Below are 27,566 nucleotides of genomic sequence, written 5' to 3' on the forward strand. Positions count from 1 at the left end.
ACTCTTCCCAGAGCCACTTCACAGGAAGTAATTCAGCAAGCCAACCAATTCTGTGGTAGGATTGCTCATCACCACCCACAAGGAATTCAAAGCTGTCTGGAAAGAGAAGCAGCATTATGATTACCTGCTCTGATGCCACACTAGCAATCCAGTGACAGTGCAGATAACAGATCTTTGCAACAGTAGTTCCCATATTTCACAAAAGTGGAGCTGAGTTTGTAACCTGCTTGCAGAGAGCCATTTTCTGCCCAAGTACTGTGGATCTAACCCACTCACTGGTAACACACAGCAGTTACACAAATACATAGTGCTGAGTCGCCTGTAAGGCTATCCTTACAAAAGTTGGTATTGGAGAAGAAATTATGTATCAAGATGTCAAGTTAACTTCCAAAAGTTTAGTGCATTTGCCATGCAGTCACCTCTTGATCACATTTGTGCATTTATTCCATTCATATTAGTTTTCAGATAATGATTTGAAGACCAGTCAAATATCAGACTCACCATACCAGTTTTGCTCCATCCACAAATGAAATTCCCATGTCTAAAGCCAGATGGTAGAATCTACCTTATTTCTGTAAATTAAACAACTGGACTTGGGGGATCACTTTACTCTGAAAGAGTATTTTACTCTAAAAAAACCTTACATTGTCAAGAAAAAACCAGATATGACATGAGGCTATCCAAAACCTATGATAAGCAGCAAGAAAAGAGAATTCTTGAACTTATTTTGCATTGTTAAGAATTTCACAGCAACATTCAGTGCCACAGAATGGTATTAAAGTGTACAATTTGTATAAACTGGTGCTGTTTGCTGAACAATTAAATTTGGGAGTTGAATTGTTCCTTTGCCCTATCTGCTAGTGATTATCTGTCTGCTTAGGGTATATCAGTTCATTCTGTGGGCTAACATACAATATTTATTTAATGAAATGGCTAGACACAAAGAACTAGAGGAGAGAATACTCCTGGCCGTAAGAGATTCAGATGTAAAATTCCAAAGACTATGCATTTTAAAATTAGAAACCAGGCTGAAGGGAGACCAACCAGCATTGTGGTATGGCAGACTTTCAAGCCAGTTTGCATGGCATTGCCATCAAAACACCATCAAAATAAATCAATAGTCAAATCAGACTCCTGGAATCTGAGCCCATAATGAACAGTTCTGCCATGTTCAGAAACTGTGGAAATTTGATACATGATCCCCAGAAACAATACATTAAGAACCTCAGAAATTCCTCAGTGGAAACTAAAATCAGTCTAGTAGCACTGTACCTTTTCTTGAGTCCTGAGCAGGACTGTTGCTGCCTGCGGTCTCCAGTGGCCAAAAGAAACTCTCATCTGAGGTGAAACACAAGTAAACAATATGCTTTTCCCTAGAATAGTATTCACTCCAACTGCATCTCCAGCCAGTCTGCTGGTAGGGTATCACAAGAGCTGTGACAACCTGTATTAGCTTTAACCCCTTCAACTATTAAAAGTTGACACCACAGTAGACCTCTAGCTCCCATTATGTGTGCTGAAAGTCTCCTTTCTGAAGGAGAGGCAGGAAACCTAAAGCAGTGCTTTCAGCACAATGATTCTTCTCCCAGCTAGCAGCTCAGTGTGTGAAAACAGACAGTCCACTGAAAATTCCTGCTCCTAAACAGTGAATGAAACAAAGGAGAAGCCCGAGATATTTCACAAAATGTATCTTTATTTATTAATTGAAAAATAGCCCTGTACTGCTGCCCAAATATCCCCCACAGCACCAGTCACCTGTAGGAAACTTGTCACACAGTTTGAAACACAGAAACTGCTGGAAATGTCAGCAAAAGGTGGGGAGGGGATAGAGGCAGAGTTGGTACTGAAATACATTGTTAAGGCAACAGGTTATCCAGACCACCACCTGAACCCAAGGCAGTTAGTTTGAGTCAGCCTCCCTTCTTCCCAAAGACCACAGACTTCGTATTTGAAGACTAAATTAGTAAATACATACATAGAAAGTGAAGCAATTTAAGAGTAGCAGATTTTTTTGCCAGAATTGGTTTCACATAATTATTTTTTTATCCCCATGATGCTTAGGAGCTGCTTGATTCTGAAATGATAGGACGGTTCATAGCACAGCCATTCATAAGGTTGTTACTGAAACTTGATTCCTTGAGCCAAGGGCAAATCTTTGCTGTAGTTGATTGTGCTGAAAGAGAAACAAGAATTTAGAGACCAGACTTGATCACTGAGACAGATTATGCAGTCCACTTCCTATGTATAAGCTTCTGATTCCTATCACATTTAAACAAAAGACTTCTCTACAGCAGTTTGCCTACTTAAAATCATGAACTAACTTTACTCCAGTTTTTAATATAGTAGCCATGTATAGGAAAAAAACACATTTTACATGATCTCTTCCTTTATGGAGAATCTTACTTCTCTTTATCTATTTAATCTCTTAGTAGAAGAACATCCAGATAGAAAAATCAAGGTGGGATTTTTCATATTCATAAGTCCTTGCATGGAAAGCAAAGATAGCACAAGTAAAGGCTATGGAAGTCAGCAGAGGATACTAATTCACTATGTGCTGTCAGGAGATTTGTGGACAGATAATTAACATACAGGTGAATCACCTACCACAGGCAATAATGGTGCCTTCATGGTCCCCTCACTGTGATTGCCACTCAATGTATTTCCTGACAAGTTTCAGTAATTTTTCAGGTGAGTTTAACATCAATCAAAAGGGGGGACAAAACCCCAAAACCACCTATTTTTTTCCTTTGGAAAGTTAAGAAAATGTCTTTATAAAAACCCTTCAAATATTCTTGTACTATGAATGTATGTGAAAAAAATGCAATTACACTAATAGATGGTTATCTCACATTCAGTAAAGACAGTAGCCTTGTAGTCAAAGATTTATATGTTTTTAACTTTCAGAAGTTCATCTGTAATTTAAACTTATTTGGTCTGTCTTACCAAGTAGACCGTCTCATATAAAGTTTCCATGAATCACTTCCAGATTCTCTTCCCCCACCAGTGTGCTTTTCACCACCTGTAGCAAAAACACTATTAATTAAAACCTATTTTTGGACACAGGAATCTGGACTAATACCAGGAGGTAATTTATTTTTATGAAAATACATTGGAAAAACTATTCCTTTCCCTTGTTCTATATCTGAACTAAATTATTACCCCACAAAACACACCACTAGTTCTCTCCTCATGCTTGATGCAAAAAAAAAACCTGCCTGGAGTTCAAAGTCTCATCATAGTGGCATCAAAGGACCTTGTTTTAAAAACATTTTGTCTTAACACAAGACAAGAGTACAAGAATATGCTGGTTTCTTGTACTGTTAAATTGTAAGATTAATATTCTTCTTCCACCTCCTCACTTCTATTAGTATATACAAAAAAGAAAAAGAAAGTCAAAAATTTTTATTTAAAGATTTTCTAGCAAAACTACTACACACCATACATCTCATATAAACTTATCAATATTTACAAAATTGCTCAAGACTGTTTAAATTAAAACTTTTACACAGTTTTTCATCTGGCCATATCTTTAAACACCTCCAGAATATATCTCTGCATTACATTCATTTGATGGAGGGGAGGAGAAGGAAATAACACATGGAATTTTTACAAACCAAATACAGGTATTTTTAGAAGTTTAAATCTGACTACCACTAGTTAGTATCTGTTTTCTGCTAAAGCAGTATGATTCAAAATTAACTTCATTGATTTCTCCACCCTTTAGTCATTTAAATGGACTGATTAAAACCTTGAAGAAGCACAAGCAACATACCAAAAGCACCTCCAATCTCAGCTCCGCTGGTTGGGATGTTGACATTCACAATGCCACAGTCAGATCCCTTGGGCCTACAAAGACAAGGCATAATTCCTCCTTAGGATCAGGAAAGGCCCCCTCCCTAAAATGAAGGCTGTAAAATGCTATGCACTATGCATAGGTTTACAAAAGACATGAAAGACTGATCTTATGTGCCTCATGGAAGTACAAAAATAATTTAAATTATACCCAAGCCAGCGGAAAATCCTTCCCAAATCCTTGGTAAAGATACTGCTGGAAAGACCTTGTTTTACTTCATTATTCCAGGCAAAAACCTCCTCTTCCTCCTAGAAGAAGCGTGTATCAATGGTTAAGCCATGACTATCCAAAGCAAAGCAGTTACAAAGAAGTTCTGTGAGAAAAAACCCAATGCATCCCAGCCATAATGCAAATGTACAGAATGGCACTGGGCAAATACACATGTACCATGTCAGCAACACCTCCTCTGCTATACCAAACAGTCTGCTTCTGAACAATAAACACTAACAACAGAAATCCATTCCTGTGCAGATTCCCACCCCAACTCTTCACATAAATGCAGCTACACAGTGAGACAAACAGTGGCTATTTCACAGTGCAGAGCAGGAGAAGAACACTTCCCAAAGCGCTGACACAATTGCACAGATGTGACATGACTCTACTGATATCACCCTTGGCAGCTGCTTCCCCTCTGTTCTTTTACCTTAAATTTCAGCACATACAATATGGGTGCAAAGGTCTCAGTGTGCACGATGGGCGCATCATGAGGAAGGCCGGTCACAATGGTTGGCTCAACATAATTTCCAGGGCGATTTATAACCTTCAAAATAAATAAAAAATAACCAAGTAAGTTCCAATCAGCATCCAGCCTAGTATTAGTGTAGGAAAAGAATCCTTCATGGTCTGACTACTACAATTCAGAAATCAGAAACAGAACGCCACGTAGATTAACTTAAATTTTACTTTTTAAAGTATTTAAAATATAGAAGCATAACTTATGTCCACTAAGGATGTAATCAAATTGTAAAGCCTAGCAGCTGAAACTTCCTTTCCCCTACTTGTAAGCTACTTAGAATTTTAAGAAGTTGCCAATGAAAGACAAGAAGTCTCAGAAGCATAAGTCAATGAAAATTAAATGTCCTGTATGATGAAGATATACAAGTGATTGCCTTGAATCTCCAGTATTTCCTCAAGTTAGATATTGTGAGAGACAGAACTGCAGTTTTCCTTTGCTATGTTTGACATGTACCACCCACATTGCTGTTTTTATTTTCACTATCACTTGCAGCTGGGGAGTGGTGTAAGAGTAGCTTCAAAATAGAACTCCCTTTACCCTGCAGACAGGATTCCAATTCAAATCTGACTAAACTAACATCCTGTAGGGGCTGACAGGACAAGCTGAGGTACAAGCTTGGCCTAAGCCATCATGTTACTGTATTTTTTTCTAGAGCACAAACTGTAGAAGAGAAAATAAATGTTAAGTCACCTTTCCACCACAGACCACAGTGCCGCCTTGTTTTTTTGCTTGTTCTACTGCATCAAGGAACATTTTCACAGCTTCTTTGGTATGAAGAGGCCCATACAGAGTGTCAGCTAAAACAATAAGATTCAGAAGCATCAAAACTCCATTTGCAAATATTCTTATCACAACATCTTAGGACTAACTGTTTAATCTGTCCAGGATGACCAGTATTAGCCAGATTCATCATCTTCCTTTCAGAGTTGGTATTCCAAATGAAACCAGCTATTTCCACCCCCTGGTAAATTTCTAAAATTAGATACTTTGGATCTACAATTGCTTCAGAATTTAAACAGAAAGAAAACAATAGCAACTTGTTTCCTAAACCCATGAGTTGGAAATGCTACTTACAGTCCCATGGATCACCGATGCGGACCTGGGCGTAGGCCTTGGCAAGCTTTGCCACCACCTCATCATGGATGCTTTCATGCAGAAACTAAAATGTGGTAAGAAAGTTGTAAGACAGCATAGCCTATGTAACTGTTTATGAAGTACTCCTGCACTCAGAAGGGGGCTGAATGAAGAATGGAAATAGTGTTGTTCATATTCAGCAAATCCCAAAATTTAAAGGGGACAGAGGCCAAGGCCTCTGAAACAGCACCATCATCAGAAAACAAAGATGTAAAACCTTCATCATAAAGATTTAAAACAAGCCAAGAAACAAAAATCTGTTTTACTTTTACCCCAACTCAGATCAGTGTTATCAATATGTAAACATTTCAGTTTAGTGTTCTAGAATAAAAAACTCAAGAAATTTATTGCTACAGTGTGAGGAATCACTGCCCATCCAATACATCCAAATCAATTAACCCACATCCATTTTGCCTAATATTTTCTGAATCAACCCAACTCTGACAAGACTATACAGACACTGGTGGAAACTATAACACTGTTAAACTTGTTGAAAATGATTGGTTAAGAATTAATAACAAAGTAGGTAACACACATCTCCTTGCTTTGCTGCAATATAAATTTGTAGCAGTCATAACTAAAGCTCTGGCAATGAAAATAGAAATACAGAACTTTGCCAAGTACTATTTTCCTGACTTACAGCATATTTTGAAATACATGCAAAAAAAACCTGTTTATAGCTAGAATTACATGGGAATTAAACTATGTTCTTATTTTCCTGCCATACCTATTTTTGACAAAATAAAAACATGTTTTAAATATTATTTGTTACTCTTCATAATATTAGGAATTGTTAGGCATTTTCTGAGCCAATTTGGAATTAAGTTAAAATTCAAAGCTACCCAAACCAGACAATGCACATTTACTCACCAGCCTTCTAGCAGTTGTGCACCTCTGGCCTGCTGTTCCCACAGCAGCAAATAAAGCAGATGGGATGACTAGGTTCAGATCTGCATCTTCAAACACTTCAAAAAATTAGAACATGAGCTTGTTACTGAAGTTAACAAGCAGTTCACAAGACTTAAGATGCTAAACAATATTAGAAACTGACAGGTTGGTCAAGAATCATAAGGAGCAGTTGCACTAGCACAGCATGGTAAGATACAAAGAAACACCTTAAAATTCCTACTATTTCTCTGCAGCTATAATTAGACACATGCAATTGGACATAATATTAGGTTTGAACTACTGAAGAGAGCCTTTTCCAAAAAATTTGCAAATAATTTTGGCTTCTTCTTAATTCAAGAACCTACAAGCAATTTCTTGCCATTTCTCCACCTTGTCTGTTTCTGAGAAGTTTAACAGCATTAAGCAGCAATTGTGAAGTGTATCCACGTGGCCTTACAAAAACATAGCCAAAACACACAGATGTACAGTAATTTAAAATGTACAATGAGCTGAACAAATCCATCTGGCTAGAAGACATCAAGATGTTTTACAAAGCTCAAAGAATCCCCAAAATATCACTCAGCTTAATCAGTCCCACAAAAGTCTCTTACAAAAGTACTTTTACAAAAGTACTTTTTACAAAATTATCCAAAACTATTACTAAGTTTGGGATAAAGTCCAACTAATTCTAGAAAAAGCAGGACTTTAACATTAAAAAATAGCAGCATAGGAAAAAAGAAGGACCTGCTCAAATGTGATTTTGAAAAGAGTAGATGATGTAGCATCATATTTGTTCTTCAAAAGAGTACTTACATATAAATAAGCATATTGGTCCAGAATATGAGAAAGGTGAAACAAAAGGCAACAGCACAATGGGACAGCAATTTAGGTATTTACTGAGCTTATATATTGTTTCTGCCATGTTGCTCATCATAGTATTTATGTTGCTTGTCTAGGAACTGGATCATACCCCTAAGGTACTGAAACCTGAAAAATGTGCTGCTGAAATAAATATCTGCATGCTTTTCTTTAAAGTATCATAAGTATCTTAGACTTCCTATGTATGTACCTAAACTCAAAAATGCTAAAGCTGTAGTGTTCATGAGATTATGTATAAAAGTGCAGTCAGACATTCAAACAGGCTTCCCAGGGAAATGGTGAAGCCACTGTCCATGGAAGTATCCAGAAAGTATGAGGATGTGGCACTTGGGGACATGGTTTAGAGGTGACTCTGCTGGTGCTGGGTTAAGAATTGAACTCAATCTTAAAGGTCTTTTCCAACCTTAATGATTCTACAACTAAAACTATCCTAAAATCAAACTTACTTAGTTTAGCATTGTCCACAACCCGTTATTGAAGCTTACTGCTCCTCTCATTCTGTTCTCCTCTTCAACACTGATTACTTAAAAGACCTTGGACTCACACCTTTTATCTTAAAACACTGATCCCTCTACAATACCAAAACAGAAAAACCTGGCAACATTCTATCATTCTATACAAACTATATGTACTTTTAAAAGCCCAGTGTGGAGGAAAAAAAAAAACAAAAGAAACAAACAAAAAAAGAGGACAATTAGCTACAGATATTTGCATACTAACTTCCAAATGTTATCTATGGTACTTTATAAAATTCCATATTACCAATAATGGCATTGTTTCCTCCCAATTCCAGCAGGCTTCGACCTAATGAAAAACACAAAAATCTGTTAAACCATGCTCACATGTATTCATTGCACCTCAGTCAGTGAGGTCACCTCAAACTACAGCTAAGCTTCATGAAACATATTTTTACTAAGTTTTACATGTTTTATATGTCTAAACCAAAACTTTTTAGAAATCACAGTCAACTAATCACTCCAGCCAAAGCAGAAAATTGCACCAAATACTACATCTATCACATAATGTGATGATACCTGCACAGCAGTTATGGCACAAAGAAGTTTAAAAAGATAGGCAAAAAAATAGCACTGGAAAGAAAAAGATGAAAACAGGAAAAAGTTGCAGCATAAATAATATGACACAGATAAAGAATAAGGTCCTACAAAGATCAAAATGCACACAAAATTTAACTAAACTCATTAATTTCCCTGACAACTGTTTATCTACAATCTAAGACAAAAAATCACAACCTGATCTGGGTAAATGCTTGCTATCTGTTCTGGTTTCTGGAGGCCTTATTTCCCACTTGTATGAACTTCAAATGTTCAAAACAAACAAACAAAAAAACAAAAACAAAAACATTTTCCAAGGTGCTGCTTATAAACTAAGAAGTTAGAATCCAGCAGCTGAGATTCTTGCCTGGAAACTCTTAAATATTTCAAAGTAAAACCAGCACCTCCGAAATAATCACTTTTCTACTGTATTTATCAGGAGTAAAAGGTGAGGGGGAATATATTCAATTATTCTAGTCACTCGCATTGCCAAAAGACCATAACCCCTGGTTGTTCACCCTACCAATCTCCCTACAATTAAACACTAATGGAGATCACCACATTCCTCCCCAAATTAATTGTAGGACTATGGATTTGTGGATAACCTGGAAAAAATATCTGAATTGTAACAGAACTTACTGAAAAATGTCATATTTATCTATGAGCAGCTTCAAACCCCCATATATCCAAGACAGAAAAAAAAAGTAACACAATTGAAATAAACTGTTATTTTAAAATCTTTTGGGGCACTGCTGACTTCACCAAACATGGAAAAAAACAGAGCCCACACACTCACCAAATCTCTCCTGAACCATAAGAGCCACTTGCTTGCCCACTTTTGTGCTGCCAGTGAAGGATAAGAGGTCCATCCTCTCATCTCTTGCCATTGCTGTCCTGCACAATGGGACACAAAGCACTGTGTTCAACAAAAGACGTGCAGACAGAAAAGCAGCATGCACCTTCCACATACATCAGCTTCAACCAGGGAGATCTATAAAGCCAGAGCCACTTCTTTGAAACATCAGGTGACTGAGCTAATGACAGGAAAGCTCCTTCTTAGCCAGAAAAGAGGAACAAGGCTGTTTCCATCCATTTTTTCAGGCCAAAAAAGCATCATCTGTAGTAACACTGAAATTCAGTCTAAAGTATATTGTTAGATTAGCTCCAATTATTATGATCCATAATAAAATATGTAAATCAATTTGTGTATCTGGATAACGAAGTGATTTGGATTTTAATCTTCCAAGCACAGGTATATGTCGGTGAGCAAGTGCAGAGTCCTGCACGAGCATGGAAAAGGGGAATAATTCTCCTCCACAACTAATCAAAAAGGCTAACGCCTTTACATTCAAAACTCTCAAGAACATGGTAAGAGGAACCTATCATTAGCTGTGTTCTTTGGGTGTAAGCATATGCAGAAGTGAGATATAAACTTAGTCATGTCTCTTCATTCAATATCTGACAAGTGCTTTGTTTGCAGCTGATCTTAAAACAGCAAGTAGACATGCATATTATATTTAGTGCAGGGCCAGAGTTTCAGACCAGCTGATAAAAATCATGGCACCATGTGTATGTACTGGGAACTCCTAGAGACTAGAATAACTTTAAAAGAAATACCTCAAAGAATATTCTTTAACTTTTATAAAGGTTCACAAAACACAATAAATGTTACCTACCCAATGTCTGCTCCACCACAAACCAGAGAGCAGATTGCTCCAGGCAACTTGTTATCCTCCAAGACTTTGGCAATTATCCTTGAATCAAAGATGCAAAAATGTTAGAGATTTCTGACAGGTGTAAATAGGGAATGAACCATCAGAACTGTCTGGAGGCTTTGGGGTAGTAGTGGTTTGGGGTAATTGCTCTCAGGAGTTAATATTAGATCTACAAGACTTAATAATTACCCATTTTAAGGGGCCTACTTTCATTTAGCATTTTAAAATAAGTGCTATTTGTAATGCACAATAAGTATTTAAAATGCTAATATAAGGCAACAATAAACCTAAACAAGTATCACTATGAAATTTATTCCTTGGAGGAATAAGTTCTCCTATTTATTGAGACAAAGATCAAAGAAACCAGAACTCACTTTGTAACAGCAACACTAACAAGGGATGTTGTAGGAGCACCCTTCCTAGAGAGAGAAAGAAAAAAATTATACCATTTTCCTACTTTATTCAATTCTTTAAGAAAAATAATTCAAATAAGCAATTTTTAGGGTCTCCGACCCACAGCACACTTTGGTTAGGCTGGTTTTCAGGTACAAATTAAGACAGGAATTCAAGAACTGCCTTCTGCAGCTGAGCATTCAGAACTTCTAATGAAATCCATGTGGACAAGGAGACTTTACAGTGAAGGAGGTAGATGAGAGTAAAGCTATTTATTTAGATTTTCAACCTTAGCTGTACCAATTCTGAATATTAACTACCACTGTTGTAAGCCCTCACCTGGGTTCTTTATTCACAGGTCATTTGGCTAAGGCCTCAATGCATCTGTACCACAGGACCTCAAAAAAGAGGTTACCACAAAATTTAAAAAAGCTCTGACTACAGCCTAAAAATAATGAGAATTTAAGCCTACATTAGATAGAATCAAATATCCAGAGACACCTGACACTCAATAGCAATCTCACACCTGAATTATTAGCTTCCTAATTTAAAAATACTGTTATCAGGGTGAAGAGCTAGATCTTACCAGAGGCAAGCGTTTCCACAGATCATGGCAATCGCGCTGTTCCACCCATAAACTGCCACGGGGAAGTTGAAGGCTGTGATGACTCCTACCAGCCCAACAGGATTCCACTGCTCTATAAGGGCATGGCCAGGTCCTGAAAGCCACAACATCATGCAGTTTTCATCCATTTAATGTTTGGGGTCTTTTAAAAAGGGAAAATAGGTAAACAAGAAACCTAGCGTAACTCTTCAGTCCACACCAGCATTACCTTGCAAAGAGTTGCATTATTTGTGCTCTAGAGCTTACCTGGAACAGATTGTGCAAAAGCTAATGATCTGACAACATTAAGTTTTATTATTTTAGCTATTCAGTTAACAAAATAATGACTTGTGGTAATCAATAACTGAAAAAGAGGTCTCTCATTTCAAAGCACACTTTCAAACTTTTTACATACTTTACCACCTTTCATCAATTGAAAAATCAAAAATAGCATAATGCTTCAAAGAACAGAGAAAATGGAGGGACTGACCTGCTTATTTGTCACTTCATTAGGTATTTCAATAGCTGGCACTACTGCCCACCACATCTATTCCTAAAGCTCCCTAAATAATACACAGGACATCTTGCTGTACTGTACTACAAGAGTGTATATTTAAGCTACACCTCCATATCTTCATTTCTTTAAAAAAAAAAAAAAAACAACCACAAAACCAACAAACAAATAAAAACAAACAAAAAACTCCACAAACAAAAACAGAAAAATACCACATACTTACTTTCTGAAGGCAAAATAGGACCACCAATCATTCGGGACAAACCAACAGCATAGTCACAGACATCAACATACTCCTGCACTTCCCCAACACCCTCGACAAAAATCTTTCCCATTTCCAAAGAGACCTGAAAAAATTGGGAGTAAGACAAACTCTTGTACAAAATTCCACTGAATGCCAAACATATTCAGTAAGATTTAATAAAAGTAAGATTTTAACACACACTTTTTCATTAGAAGAAGTTCACCTCTTCCCCACTTACTCAGAACTTAAAGAAACAACACACTAGACAATTGGACAAGGGTCATATCCCAATACAATATAAAGAAATTAGGAAAAGGAAACTCATGGAGAAAAACATGTAAAATATCTAACAAAAGGAATGTCCAACACTAATGAGCAACAACAAAACCTTAGATTTACATCAGCAGGTTTGCCTACATTGTGGGCCAGGGAAGGAACAAGTTGGAAAAAAGAGATTACTCCAACAAAAACAAACAGCCACTTACATTTTGCATAAGCAAACTACTAATTTTACAATATCTCAAAGCACCTTTGAGAGATTTCATTTGCAGACACTGCTGAAAATGCTTATACATGTTTATTTTAGCAGCTTGGGAGGTTTAGGATCAATTTATCTTTTCTTTTTTCTAAGCTGATCTTAAACCACATTCTTCTCTTAAAAATACGTTATATTTACTCAACTGAGGTATATCAGTGAGAATAAGCTGGTATTTGAAGATATATTCATCCAAAAGTGAGAAAATTTGAAAATTTAGAAACCGAGAAATCACCTACTTATCTCCACTTGATTTTGCAGTCATGCTCTGACTGCTAGGTGTGGCCTTCATATAGATATTACCTACCACTTTACATTGATGATTGTACTTTTAAAAGGCTGTTAAATGAGGAATCAGGATCAAAGAATTTCCACAGGATTTTTCTCTCCATGTGAAAGTTAACATAAAGACGACTGTTTTTCTAAATTGCCTGTGGTCATCTCAAGACAGAAGGAACAGCCCTGCTCTGTGACCAAAACAGAGCAGCATCCAACATTTACTAAGAAACACAGCAGTGTAAATGTAAGTGCAGTAGAAATACCTGGATACTCCACCAGGGCATGGCAAGGTGAGGCTGGGAATTTTCTACAGCATATGAGAAAGATGAGTTTCTATACCATTCGTTTTCACATATCCTAAAGCCAGGCAAAATCCTAAAACCTGAATACCTGCTGCACTTCTTTCACCCTGAAACTCATCCCCAATCCTAGCGAGCTGAACAGACACATCTGTTTGGGAAGACTAAGAAAATGTGGAAAAAAGCCGTAAGTTTTGGTCAAGGAATATAGAACAAACTTCTGTCTGTCTACACTCATCAGGGAAGCTCTACTGCTTTTGAATACAAGAGTAGGTTAGCACTGCCTCCACAAAAAATTCCACCACAAAAACTGTGCTGAAGAGACAACATCAAGGGAAACAGCAGAACAAAGTTTTGAAGGTTAACAGTATGGGCTTGACTACACATGGAGTTATTCACTCACAGCTGTTTCTTTACAGCAGCACAGACAGGCAAGCCCTGTAAAAAGAAAGTGAAAGTTCCCCACTTGTCTCCTTTTCTTCCCTAGCAACTAGCAATAGTTTTAAAGGAGTGGTCCTTCAGCCTTTATGTCCTGCATGGTACTGCAAGATCATCTCATTGAGACCCTCACAACATCTGAAGCCTCATATTTCCCCACGTCGCTTGGGAAAATCCTGAAGATCACTAGAAAGAGCTCAAGGTTAAAAGCTCTGTATTGGAGGAAAGTCTTTTTCAGGATACTTTTTGCATTAGGAAGTCCCCTATCTGACAGGCAGGAGAGAAAATAGCAGGGCAACAGTTGTACCACTCATCCCAGAGAGGCCTATAATAAATTTCCTTCTCCTATTATAAACAGTCATATCACAGAATCATAGAATATCCTGAGCTCAAAGAGACCCACAGGGCTGATCAAGTCCAGCTCCTGGCCTAGCACAGCATTGCCCAACTGCCTCCTGACCTCTCTCAGGTTGGTACTGTAACCATTTCCCTGGAGTGCCCAAACTCAGTGCCCAAACACTCTCTGGGTGAAGAACCTTTTCTTAACAAGTAACAAAACTCTCAGCTGACACATGCTGCTTCTGTAACACTTTTTTTATTTCTTCTTTACAAAATTTCTTCTTTTTAAATCTAACAGAACTATCAGCAATTATTTATCAATTACTAAGGTTAGTATTGCAGATAAAACAGTTAGTATTACAGAAAAAAAACAGTTCTGACTTACCCCTCACCTTCATTCCCCACTCTCCCCACCAAAGAATATAAGCTACTTCTGTAAAGAAAATACTTTACCAAACTTCCTAGAACTTTGATTTTCTGTCGCAGGGCATCACCAATTTGTCGCACTATTTCTCCACGTTTAGGTGCAGGGATCTAGTCAAAACAAAACAGAAGAATCTAGGTGAGATTGAGACTCCTGCTGTATATATACTGGTATTTTTCTGTCCTTGTAGTAAGAAATCACTGATTGTTGTGCTTTTTTTTTATCTTCTCAAGACACTGTTACTTGTTAATTTTTATCATGTGCAGTGCTTTATAAGAAAATGTTTCCTGCCTCAAGACTGATAATACTGCAAACATTTTGTCTGGTCAAAACTTCAGTTCCACTGAATATTGCCAGAAGCATTCAGATGGTCAATTCTGTTATTTCTGTTCAACTATGTCACCTCCACTGCAACCAATCAGCTCCATCTCAAGAAACAAGTATTTTTCATGAAAGTGCACTTGCTGGTTTCTGAGCCTTGAAGTGTACTTAATACCACACTTTCAAACTTTCTTCCAGTATAACTTTTACTTTGTTAGCAGAAATACACATTAATATACATACATAAAATACACATAGAAACCTCAATCATGAAAATACTAAGCTTACAGACCAGCCCTTGATATATTTTTTAATGCAGTATCAATATGGTGAATAATAATCAATAGCCAATTTGCAAACCATATACAAGAAGATTTACAGGTTTAAAACAGCAGTTCTCTGTAAAAACAAAACTGAGGAGAAATGCATAAACCATGCCAACATATCTCTTTACCAACAATATCTTTCAAGTAAGCTCATTACAAACAACAAAAATCACATATTAATAACAAGTAGCATTGAGAAAAATCTTCAAAAACATATGATGTGTTGATCCTTTATCTGTTGTGTTGCTTTCAGATTATTTCCAAATATGTTATGAGTCACCAACATCATACTCACAAATTGTAACAAAAGAACACATACTAACATACCCTGAGGAAGCAGTCTTGCTCATCCTAAACTTTGTTGTCTTCAGAAAAGGTAAACTACTTTGCTGGCTAAAACAGAGTGCATATCACCTTTTGAAATCCAGGTTTCAAGTTCTACCAAAGACAACAGGTAGCAGTAAGAACCAAGACTAGCTACCAACAGAATGGGTGCTGGCTGGACACAGCTGGTACACCTGCGCAGGGAACTACAGCTTGCTAAGGAAAAATAGCTTAGCTATTATACACAACAAAACACTAATGCTTTTGAACACAGTCGTTCTGTACCAAGACAGTGGGTAAAAAAAAAAAAAACATCCATGTATAACCATCAATTTTCTTCAGGCCACTACACATCCAAATACTCCACACAGCTTTCCCAGAAGAAACCAAGGGGCAATGGGAAGTGAAACATGCACAGGGATAGTTTACTTGCTACAAGGTTTCTGAACCTCACCAGACCTGTTAGCAACAGCTTACAGGCACAAACCTTGGTAAATCTGCCAGGGTTTCCAAAACAAACATATCCCACAAGTCAAGGGTCCTCATCTTTGTACTCCAATGGTATCACAACAAACAAACAAAAGAAACAACAACAACAAAAAATTATCTGGGTTTGTTTCTTGAGGTCTCCATTCCAGACCTCTGTTTCAGTCCACCACACACAGTATGAACACATTTTTACACCTCCACCTTATGGGGCAATTTAACAGCCTGTCTCTGCCAGAGATCTTAATAAAAGAGAGGTGTCCATTAACTTACATCAGCCCAGACCTTCCATGCCTCTTTAGCCTTCTTTACTGTTTCTTCATAATCCTCCAAATTACCCTACATGAAGAAGCACATCAAAGTTAGGAAAACCAAACACCCAAAAGAAACACCACAAAAAAGCTTGTACATTCAACTCAAGATATTTTTATAGAGAGTACTTGCACTACAGAATACCACTTTTACAGGATGCTTGTATTCTGACACAATTTGGTCTCAATATGACAAGTTGTCTGAAGCCACTGCCAATGAAAAGCACATGCGCTGCCTAAATTAAAAAAAAAAAAGAAAAAAAAAGAAAAAAAGAAAGAAAAACACCAGCAGAAATTTCTATTTGGGTGTTAGAGGAAGCTCCTTATAAAATAACGGTCTTATACATGTTTCTAGATATACATACACACAACTATATAAATATGTCCTAGTCCATGAGCCTCATCGGGCATCAAGAGATAGTTGGTAGCAAAAGCACAAAAGGAATACTTTAATACAACAGTGCTATTCTTACAGTAAAAACTCACAAATTTACTACTTGAATTTACAACGTTGCTCTCTTTCCTACTTCCTCCCAGGCCACGCATTCCTACTAAATAGGCACAATCTGCCCCAATTCTGCAACTCCCCTAAGAACAAACGAAGGGGGAAGGGAGGGGCCCTTGCTTTTCCCAATGACGCTTCCAAGAGTCCGAGCCGGAGGGCCGGACAGACAAGAAGTTAAAAAAAAAAAAAAAAAAAAAAAAAAAAGAAAAAAAAAAGAAAAAGAAAAAAAGCCAGAAGGCAAACAAACTGTTTTTCTTCCCAGGAACGCCGCAGGCACATTGCCAGCAGTAGGCCGTGGCTGCGACGAGCTCCAGCGGCCGCCCTGCACTCAACACTGCCCGGACCCCGATGCGGTGCCGGAGATTCGTGCCCTTCGTGCCCTTCGTGCCCTTCGTGCCCTCGGCCATGCGGGTCGCGGGCAGCGCCAGCGCCCGCACCAACCCTCAGGCCGCCCCGCGGCTGACGGCCCGCGGAGCCGCGGCCGCGCTCACCTGCCGGACGCTGGCGATGGGCTCGTTGTTGGCGGGGCAGTACGTGGTCACCACCTAGAGCAGGACGGCAGCGGTGAGCGGCAGGGCCCCTTCGCCCGGCGGAGGGGGCGCGACCCCCGCGGCCCCCCGCCCCCGCGCCCCCCGCACCTGCCCGCGGCCGCCCCAGCGCCCGTTGTACACGCCCGGGTTCTCCTCCTGCAGCCCCAGCTCCCGCAGCCACGCGTAGCGCTCCTGGCTGATCAGCAGCGTGGACATGGCGGCGGCCGGCGGCGACCCTGCCCTCGGCAGCGGCAGCAGCGCGGCGAAGGCGCGGCGGAGCCCCAGCATGGCCGGCGGCGGCCAGCGCGGGGGACGGGGCAATGGCGGCCGCGCCCCGCCCGCCCGCGGCCATTGGCGCCGCCGCGCCCGCGCCCCCCGCCCCGCCCCGCCCGGCCCGGCCGCGCCCCCCGATCGGGCCCCCCTGACCGGGCCCCGCGACCGGCTCGGCCTGGCCCCGGCCCCGCTGGCCGCGCCCCCGCCCCGCCCCGCTGACCCCGCTGGCCCCGCTGGCCCCGCCGACCGTCCCGGCCCGGCCGCGCCTCCCGCCCCGCTGACCCCACGACGGGCTCGGCCTGAACCCGGCCCCGCTGCCCCCACAGGACCGGCACCCCCGTCCGGCCTCCCCGCCCCGCACGGGCAGCGCAGCGCGGCCCGTGCGCTGTCCGAAGCCGAGCCGCACTCTGCTTCTTGTCGAAATGGGACCTCAGCAATGAGTATCTGAATGGAGGGTGGCCAGAGGACAGAGCCAGGCTCTCCTCAGTGGTGCCAACCAACAGGACGAGAGGCAGCAGGCAGAAACTGGTGGACGAGAAATTCCACTTGAACATGAGAAAGAATTTACTGTGTGGGCGACTAAAGAGTGGAACAGATTGCTCAGAGAGAGTGTGGAGTGTCTCTCACTGGAGATACTCAGCAACCATCTGGGTGCAAATATGTGCCATGTGCCCTGAGATGACCCCACTTAAAGAGTCAGGTTGGACCAGATGACCCACGGTGCTCCCCTTCCAGCACAATCCATTCAGTGATTCTGTGTGATTCCATATGCCCTTCAAGAGCTGCAGGGGCAGAGGACTCCCCAAGTCAAGTGTTTCTAATCCCTGCAGAAAATAAGGGAAGGGAACACCAAAACAAGAGAAAAAACCTGCAGGTCTCCTTATGCAACAAATAGTAATACGTACGAGTATGCACAATTCTTTCCATTCTCCAGTACCGTGCTTGAATCTCAGTTAAAAATCTCAGTGTCTTTGGCTTCTAAGCCAGCCACTTTATCTATATGGCAGTGTTTGTGAAGTTACAACGTTTTTCTTTCCTGTATGCAGGACTAACGCACTTACTTGATAAGCACTTGCATGCACTCATGCAAAACTTAAAGTGATTTCTATCCCGTATTTTTACTGTAATTACACTTCAGTGTCTTTGGAAATTTAGACGATGCACTGTGATCATGAAATACTGTTTGTTTTCAGGAATGCAATATTTTTTGAAGAACCAAACCAATGACACTACCATCTAAATGTCTCAGCACATGCTTAGAGGATAGAATAGAAATGCCACTGCTCTCAAGAATGCTATTATTTATTTTTTGATTTTCCACAGCTACACACTTTTTCTTAATGTGAATTGCATTAACTATCAATTATAATATGCTCTTTAAGAAACGGTTGTTCAAGTAATTTTGTCAAATGAAAAATATGTTTGGATTATGTAAACAGGTTAGCCGTAAAGGATAGTCTTGGCAAGGCTCAAGAGCTGGCTTTGTCATTGCCTTTGCTGCATGCAAGATCAAATCATCTCTTTTACTTGGAAAATGTATACTATGAAACTTGTATCCAAAAGGTAGCAATGTTTTCTTTCTGCAAACCTTCAGCAGTTTTGACCTTATGTATATCTTCACATGATCAAACAGGTGTTTCACAACCACATACCTGCGACCCATGCATTGTGTTCTAGCAAAAATGTGGGATTCTCAAGAGTAGCTGAGGGGCAGCAGCTGAGGCATGGGAGTCGAGTTTCAGTTCCACAGTCTCTTCTCATCACCATAAGCAGTCAGTTCCTCTAGCAGCACACAGCTATTGCTGCAGTAGCTACTGGTTGAGCCACAGGGAAAGTCTGAAACCCTGGCACTGTGCCTGACTTGGCTCTGTTCACATTTTTTGCTCTAGGGTGTCCAAGCAGATGGAAATATCACTGTCATAGGTGGTGCCAAAGTTCTTTCCAGAGGCACCTAGGGCCAGCTTTTCTGCAGGTAGCCAGAGATCACCATGCAGGCTAACCATGAGTCACATTGTTATTAACCATCCGCTGCAGTGAAGATGTACTTAGACCTACATTCAGCTTTAGTGTGGGGCCCAAGCTTTTTTTCTTTGTAATGTGTCCAGTCCAGGTCCACATGTAAATCTAGGTATGTCTTCAGAAGCTGGAAGCACAACAGGGATGTGAATTAAGGCCAGTGTCTGAATAAAGAACTGACACAGTCTGTGCTCTGTCCCACAGTTGAAGAGCAAGGTTAATCACAGGGGAGATTTTAGGATAGAAAAACATTGTGCTACAGCCAAATACATGGACATGGAAGTGGGAGGAGAAGCCTCCTATCACAACACAGTGTGTAGATTTTTTCTATTTGTTCTACTTGGACATCCTGAGATTGATATTTTTAATCTGTATTAGTCAAGGTTTCAGAGAGAAATTATCTGTCTATGGCAAACTTACTTTGCTTTGTGATCATCATGACAATTTGCATGCTCCTTGAGCTAGATGTGTTGTATCCACCCCTGAAAACACATCTTGAACTTTGTGAAAGTCATGAAACATTATTACGCTGTAAGGTTATAATGAAGGTTGCTAAAATGTTCACTTCAAACAAAGCTTTCAAACAGATATGAAAAGATTAATTTCAGTGATTCTTGTGAAAGTTGGTAAAAATATATCCTCATCTTGTCCCTCAAAGTTTCCTTCTTTCCAGATCGGATCAGCTGAGCATTGTCACCAGAGCTCTTGGCTCCAGCTTAGGGAAAGAAACATTGTAGTCAAAGGGGCTTGGAAAGGGAGGCAGTTCAACAATATCCCAGTCATGAGACAGGCATTGAATCCTGTGAAACTGTGCTCTTGGGTTCTGGATTTACTGCAGGGCTCTTCAGATGTAGTTTGTCCTTGCTCTGTGCTACATTTTTTCATCTGTAGGAAAAGGTACAAGTTCCTTGCATCTTTAAAGCAATATCCAAGGAGCATTACCTCCAATGCAGGTGGAGACCAAATGTCCATGTTTAGGGGCTTCCACAACTTTTACACTTTCATGAAGATAGAACAGCTTCAGCATAGCATAAGCAATTCAAACAATGAGAATGGAGAGGAAAAGGAGGAAGGCTTCCAAAAACATGCTTAAAATTTTGCTTCCTTTCACATATTTTGCTGCATGACAGAGAATTGCCTCAGAGCAGCAGGCTCCACTGTACTGTTCACATGACTGTTATTTCAGTAAATTTTCAGAAGGAACTGTGTATTTTTCTCAGTGGTAGTACATAAGTATTCAAAGAACCATAGTGATTCATGCTTTCAAAACAGTCAAAACTGCAGGGGAGAAAGCAAACAACAAAATGTCTCTCTTGACCTGAGGTATTTCAAATCAGTGCTTTTCACTTCTGTAGTTTGTCAGTTACTCACATTTTAAAGTTTCCTGTTTACACTGCACTGTAAGTGATAACTGCCAGCAATTACTTCAATTGTAAGAAATAGGTGTGTTGTTGTATAGCCCACAAGGACAGAAAATGGTTTGAGGTACTAGGAAACAACAAAAAACCCAACAAGGTATCTTGTCATGTACATAATGCAACAAGGAATTTAGCATGCTCAAAACCAGACTTTGCATATTTAGCTCCAAGTGACAATGTGATGGGCGACATAATACTATCTAGCAACAATCAGCATTATTTGGTGCAAGAAGTGGTCAGAAGATCATTTCAATGGGATCTGAGGCTGAAAAGGAAGTTGGTTCAGCACCAACCTCTGCACTCTGGCTTGTCCTCTTTCCGTGCTGTCGATGCACTCATAACCAGAGAGTTGCAGTTATTCCATGTGAAATGAAAGCATCTTTGGGCACAGAGTGATGATCTATGCTGTGACAAGTTCCTTTACCTTTTATATAGTCTTTCCCACCTGCAGAAAGCAGTTTAGAATGTAAGTGACCATCATTAGAACTGTTTCATCATTAAGGAAATGGAAATCCAGAGGAGTTGCTTCACACACTAATAAAGGAAATCTCTCTGGACCTAAATTTCAGTATGGTATTTAGTCCTCAGACCTTGCTACTGTATCATTATCAGTGTCCCATTGTGTTACAGCTCTGGAGTTCTCATATAGACTACCACTATACTAAAAGCACTTTCTTCTTTGCTAGTAACAGGCTCTTAGTAATACAAACAAGACTAGCAAACTCGCCTTGCACACACTTGGCTTGTCATGGAAATTTTGTATATCTTTACACTGATGGATGGAATAAATCCATCAATTTGTGATCAATTTGTGATCAAAATGTATTTGACTCAGGTTGCCAGCCTGTCTCCAGCTGGGCTCTGGCAGAGATAAATACTGGGCTCCACACTGTTCAACATCTTCATAAAGTATCTGGATGGTGGGATTGAAAGCACCTTCTCTAACTTCACTGCTGATGCCACATCAGGTGATGAGATAAATCCATCAGAATGATGGAAAAACCATCTTAGAGAGAAACCCTGACAGCTGGAAGGAGCTGGCAAGAAAGAGCACAGTGAAGTGTAAAGTCCTGCACCTGAGAAAAAAACCAAAGAACCCAGAACAGGCTAGGATCAGCCTTGCTGAAAGGGACCAGAGTGTCCTGATGGCCAACATGCCAGACATGATTCAGCAGTGCACTACATCCACAGCAATGGCAAAAGGCTAGAGACCCTGCCCCATGAGGAAAGACTGAAGGGGTTAAATCTCTTCTCCAAGGAGAAGATAAAGCTTGGAAGGGACCTAATCATATTATTTGAGTACTTCTGGGGCATTTACAAAGATGATGGAGGCTCTCTTCACAAAGGTGCTACATGCAGAAGACATAGGGCAGTGATACAAGTTGAAGTGGATGAAGATTCATCTTGACCTAAGAAAGACATTTCTTAAAACAAAAACAATCACTGGAACAACCTCCCTAGGGACTGGGTGGAGTTCCCACTGCTGGTGGTTTTCAAGGTGCAATCAGATGAGGTACTAAATAATCTATTCACAAAATGTCTTGAGGATTTTCCAAGGTCCCTTCCATGATTTTCTGGCATATGTGGGGTGTGTTGTTCTAAAGTCATGAGCAATGGAGAGAAAGGCAAGGAGAGGTGCAAAAGAATGTAGAACAGACTTGAAAAATTCTGGTTGATTTGAGGTACATTTTGAATGATGCTGAGAAGTAGACCACATGGGAGGGGGAAAAAAGGGCAGTGTTTTATATATATATATATATATATATATGTAGATCTTTGAACAACTTCATTATCATCACAGGGTAAGACTGTCCATATTAGGTGGGCATCCCAGAAAGAGTTTACTTGCCAATGTTCCTGTTAACACGTGAAAACAAAACAAAACATGCAAAAAAAAAACCACAAAGAATCCCCCTCAAAAAAACAAAACCCCACAAAACCCTCAAAAAAAAAAAAAAACCCAACCCAAAACCAAAACACCCCAAACAAACAACAAAAAGAAACCAAAAAAAAAAAAAACAAAGAAACAAAAAAGCCAGACCCCCCCCTCCAAAAAAAGAAAACAAACAAAAAAACCCCAAGAAGAACAAACAAACCAAAGCAAAACAAAACCAAAACAAAACAAAACCACAAATCACCACCAGAGCATTAATTATTTGGAAATGTGGGATTTTAAAAACAACAGGAAAAACAGCCCCATATGTTTAAAGGGGCTTACCTGGAAGGTCAAACAGCCGGAGAGAATTCAACTTTTGTTCTGGTAATAGTGCTGAGGCCACGAGATGCACATTACTGTGCTGTTGCTTAGCAGTTGAGGATAGGAAACAACAGGCCAATCACATTGAATATTTTTCCCATGCTGATAACTTGTGTCTCTTCTCCTGTAGTGTTTATGATAGATTATGAGGGGAGTTAAAGAAATGGGTGTTTGTGTAGTCATCACAACAATTTTTGCAAAGGTTTCTCTCAAGTGTAACTTAGCAGCTAATGTGTATGTGGGTGGTAAAGTTGCTGCGAAAATAGCCTTCCCACTGGTTTTGAAATTATTCAGTGCTTTGCAGATTTGCATTTCTTGTCCTTTCAGCAGCATTGCTTGATGAGAAAGTTTGGCTGTGCAGCGTTCTCTGTGATACATGTGGAAAATAGCTACAAGGACATTAAACATGCAAAACCAAAACAAAGAATCATCCAAATGTTAGTTAACATGAATCTGGATTTTATTATGACAACTTGCATATTAGAATAACAGGGGTGAGAGAGTTAGGGAAGAGAATTTATAAGAATTAAATTAGCAGATATTTGAGAATCCCTGCCTGTTATAGAGACATCATATCTTTGAGATATACATTTAAGTTGAAACCCAGGAATATGGCCAGATAGAAAATTAAAAAAAAAAAAAAAAAGTGCTTATTTATGCTTCAATATCCCATTCAATCAAAGCCTACAACCTCTGGAGACTCGGCATGAGTCCAAAAGAGAAAGGAATTCAAGAGCTCAAATTCCATGTGAAGCTCCACAGGTTTTGAAGGGCAAAGATCTCCTTCCCAGGAAATATCACCCAGCAGCTATCAACACTCCCTCCTTCTGGATGACATTCCCATGAGTATTACAGACCTGGGCAGAATGGGGCATATCTGAAAGGGCTTTAGGCTTATTGGTATGCAATCATTCAGTGTTAATTCTTAATTCAAATTTAGAAAAAACTCTACCTGTCTTGTTAGAGAGGGGAGGAGTTGTATTTGATCCAGTCAGCATCCTGACCAAAGAACCTGGAAAGTCTAGTCTCATGCATAAGTACAGTAGTCACTGATCTTTCTAGGCTGAGAGAAATATTGCCAGGACTCAACTCTTTTTCCAAAATGGAGGAAAATTATTGAACCCTCATTTTTAAAGTTGTTCAGTTGTGCAGTACTTTCTTCTTCTAATATACCTACCCTCAAAATGAAAATATTTACTTCTGTACAGTTATATCAGTCAAAGTCATTTTTCATTCTGATGGTCAGCAAGACATCCAGGATTAACTACCATTTCATGGCAACTCTGAAATCCCTTAAGATTGCTGCCAGCAGAGAGCTGAAAACACCCAGGGACCACTCAAACACATTGCAAATATAACATTACCTTGATCAATGTATTCTACATTATAGGTTACTGTATAATGATGCCACTAAGTGGGAACTGTCTGCAACTCAGTTTTATGTACAGTGTCAGTTTGTTCAATTTGAACTACTGCAGCTGTAACACATCTTCCATTTGGAATTCTAAAGAAATCAGGAGTCAGTCTTAATGGATCACTGCTTTAAATATACAAGAGCTGAGAAAACTCCTTCCTAGGGCGACCTGTGAAGCAGACTGCCAAAATCAATCAGATCTGTGAGAAGTTAGGCTTGAAGGCAAGGCCCAGTGAGTGGCAGGGACACTTTGAAGTGTTTCATACCTGATGGGAGCAGTTACATACTCTGCCTTGGATTGCCACTTTCTCCTTTTAAAGCCTATATAACTTGGGCAAAGTTACCAGGTGCTCATATAGCTCGAGTTATAAGATATAACTTGATTTATCTGTATAACTTGCTATCACTATAACCTAAATCATAGCCTTTTATACCTATATAACCTGAATAATAACTTTCTATATCTATATAACCTGATATAAATAAATTTCTATACAACGTAATGGTTAGTATGTAGTTATCTAGTTGCTTAATGCTGAATAGACAAAAAAAAAAAAACGCTAAAAAACTCTCACCAGGTGGATAGCTTTAGAGATAGATAAATGTAGTACTAAGGAGAAATTGGCAAATGTAAAGCCAATTAGCCACAAAATAAAGAAATTAGGTTGGTTAGGGCCAGACAGACCAAAGAACATTATACCCACACACACGCTAAAGACAAAGTTGAAAAGTTCAGATGTGAAGAAATCCTTGGAAGTCTTCATCAAAAACCCCTGACAACCCCCAAATTGGGGAGGCACAAGTACAGGGCAAAAGAACTATCTATTAACCATGAGACCATACTATATAAACTAGTTCTGGTGTGTAAATGATGATGTTATAGTGACATAATAACACTAAGCAACACTTACTGTATAAATACACCACAGCACTTGACAAAGGGTGAGGTAGGTGGAGACAACCCCCTCACCAGCAGCACTGCAATACACAAACACCTGCTCTACAGACACTGGTCTGTGGGGATTTATTCCCAGCCTGTCTCTCAGGCATGGCTCTCCTGCAGCCTCATCTCCAGCCTGTGGTGCTGGCGAGCAGGCTCGGGAGCGCGGCTGATGGAGATTTTGCCATCTGGTGGCAGCTAACAGGGGCAAGATCTCTGTTACTAACACTCACTGACCCGGAGGAACATAACCAAAACAGATGAGCGTGGTTGTAGTAACTGCAAAACGGTTTTCAGAAGGTTCATGGCAGCACAGAACCACCCAACCCTTACAGAAACCATTATCTGCCACATGCGTCTCTTGCATATTTTCTGCATGCCTGTGGTGGCACCTGAAATGAAAACAGAGAAGCTTACCAGATGTATCTCTAGAATGAGGTAGCTAGTGTGGGATATGTGGAAAAAAAAAATTAAAAGAAGGAAGGAGTATAAAGGAAGGAGGAAGGAGGAAGGAGGAAGGACGAAGGAGGAGAGTGGGGAAGGGGAAGGGGAAGAAGACTGCACCCAAAGCCCAAACTGAAAGCCTTGACTCTTCTGTGGCCTTCCTCACTCAGAGGTGCTGTCACTGCCATGCCTGAGGGCCTCCTTCCCAGCCCATGGCCTCCTGCTCCCAGCATGTGCCCAGGCTCCCCTCTGCAAGGCACTCCATGGTGCTGCTGGCCTTGTCATGGGGAGGCATGGCGTAAGACTCAGCACTCACATCTCCACAGGGATCTGAGATTTGCTGTGGGATGTCCCTCTCAGAGAAGGGACATCAGGTTGAAGTCCCTCAGCATGGCCCCCCTGCTGTGTAATAAATGTTTGTGTCGTGGAGCAGTGGAGAAGAGTGATGTCACATCTGGCACCAGAGTGAGCCACGGAGGAGGATGGGGTGGCTTCCCCCTAAGAGCTGCAGGTCCCAGTGCCAAGAGTTTGGGCAGTGCCAGTGCTGTGGCTGATGCTCAGCAGGGTACAAGAGCAAAGATCCTCTCTGCTCTCCTACAGAAAGCTGCCATTGGGCAAAAACACTTTGTAGTGAGGAATTCCAAAGGAATCCTCTGAGAAACCTTAAAAGTTATGTATTCTCCATGTTAATTAATTACCCATCTTCTTCATTTTTCCGAAATGTTCAGCCTAAAATATGATACATATTCTTCTCATGGGGAATCAAACCAACAGGATCTGTTGGCAAGCCTCTTTGGCACTGTTATTTCAAATGATGGTCTCTCTGGATGCTCGGGATTCTGGAGGAAGGCAGCTGACTGGAGAACACTGTTTGTGTTCCTTGGTTAAGGGTTTGTGTCAACATAATCTTGTTAGCAGAAGGATGTTCTTAAGGTTGAAACCACTACTTTCCTGAAAGAACATGATGAATATTTCCTCCATAGGAGAACCTTCATCATCTGAAAAGATAGTATGTGTTTTCTTATGCATAAATGAGATACTGAACGTGACAGACACAGAAGATTTGCAAGTAGAAAAGTATTTCTTGGTGGGTAATCAGAAAGATCTTTGTTTACAGCTTTCTAGAATATGAATGACCTGTGTGCATGGTCTGTGAACACATTGGTTCATAGCATACAGAGATTTAATAATCAACTGTTATGTGGCTTGCATTTTGTTATTTGCAAAGAGGATCCTGAATGACATGGATATCTCTTCTTGAAACTACAGCTAGAAGAAGACTTGTCATGAAAAGCAGATTTCATATTTGCTATAGAGGATTACTGCTATTCACAGGATCCAGTTTCTTTTTAGCCTTTCTGACACTGATAACAGAAGATACATAGATATGTATTGCAGATGGAAATCTATATGGAAGCAATTGAGGTCTTGGAAGTATGCTCAAATATTGTACTAGGGACTGAAAAGAAAAAATCTTTCTTCTTTAGAAAATTGCTTTTGAGGAGGAAGAAGGGAAAGGTAGCTGGTAGATGGTCACAATAATGTGTAGGAAAGGATGATGTTTCTCAGTAACAGGCTCACCACCAGAACCAGTTCTCCTTCTTGCTCACATTGAGTCAATGAACCATATAGAAGAGAGGAAATCTGATTTCTTAGATATGATTAATTCTTTCTC

The 27,566-nt window shown here is 40.1% G+C and overlaps 1 protein-coding gene and 1 long non-coding RNA gene across 2 annotated transcripts; both read right to left on the reverse strand.

The window, feature by feature from the left end:
- Positions 1 to 1,673: 1,673 nt before the first annotated feature.
- Positions 1,674 to 17,472, reverse strand: ALDH7A1 (aldehyde dehydrogenase 7 family member A1). Its single transcript, XM_079331562.1, has 18 exons — positions 17,238 to 17,472; positions 17,091 to 17,144; positions 16,057 to 16,122; positions 14,356 to 14,436; positions 11,992 to 12,115; positions 11,237 to 11,369; positions 10,632 to 10,676; positions 10,219 to 10,296; positions 9,339 to 9,436; positions 8,253 to 8,294; positions 6,594 to 6,688; positions 5,664 to 5,748; positions 5,280 to 5,386; positions 4,497 to 4,613; positions 4,004 to 4,101; positions 3,773 to 3,846; positions 2,944 to 3,019; positions 1,674 to 2,173 (listed from the first exon to the last, which is right to left on the reverse strand). The coding sequence occupies exons 1-18, from the start codon at positions 17,415 to 17,417 to the stop codon at positions 2,119 to 2,121; spliced, it is 1,608 nt and encodes a 535-aa protein (XP_079187688.1). The 5' UTR covers positions 17,418 to 17,472; the 3' UTR covers positions 1,674 to 2,118.
- A 470-nt stretch (positions 17,473 to 17,942) lies between these two features.
- Positions 17,943 to 21,571, reverse strand: LOC306815019. Its single transcript, XR_013777299.1, has 2 exons — positions 21,261 to 21,571; positions 17,943 to 18,226 (listed from the first exon to the last, which is right to left on the reverse strand). It is a non-coding gene; the product is annotated as an uncharacterized lncRNA (long non-coding RNA).
- Between the last annotated feature and the right edge of the window lie 5,995 nt (positions 21,572 to 27,566).

This window comes from Erithacus rubecula (genome assembly GCF_903797595.1).
Source record: "Erithacus rubecula genome assembly, contig: SUPER_Z_unloc_5, whole genome shotgun sequence".
NCBI lineage: Eukaryota > Metazoa > Chordata > Aves > Passeriformes > Muscicapidae > Erithacus > Erithacus rubecula.

Bases quoted from the DNA above. Each gene is read 5' to 3' on its own strand.
- ALDH7A1 (XM_079331562.1), bottom strand. From the start codon at position 17,417: ATGCTGGGGCTCCGCCGCGCCTTCGCCGCGCTGCTGCCGCTGCCGAGG. The intron at 9,437-10,218 runs GTAGGTAACATT...CCCATTGTGCAG, and splicing joins TGTGGTGGAGCAGACATTGG to GACAGCAATGGCAAGAGATG. The intron at 3,847-4,003 runs GTATAATTTAAA...TTGTCTTTGTAG, and splicing joins AGGATTTTCCGCTGGCTTGG to GCCCAAGGGATCTGACTGTG.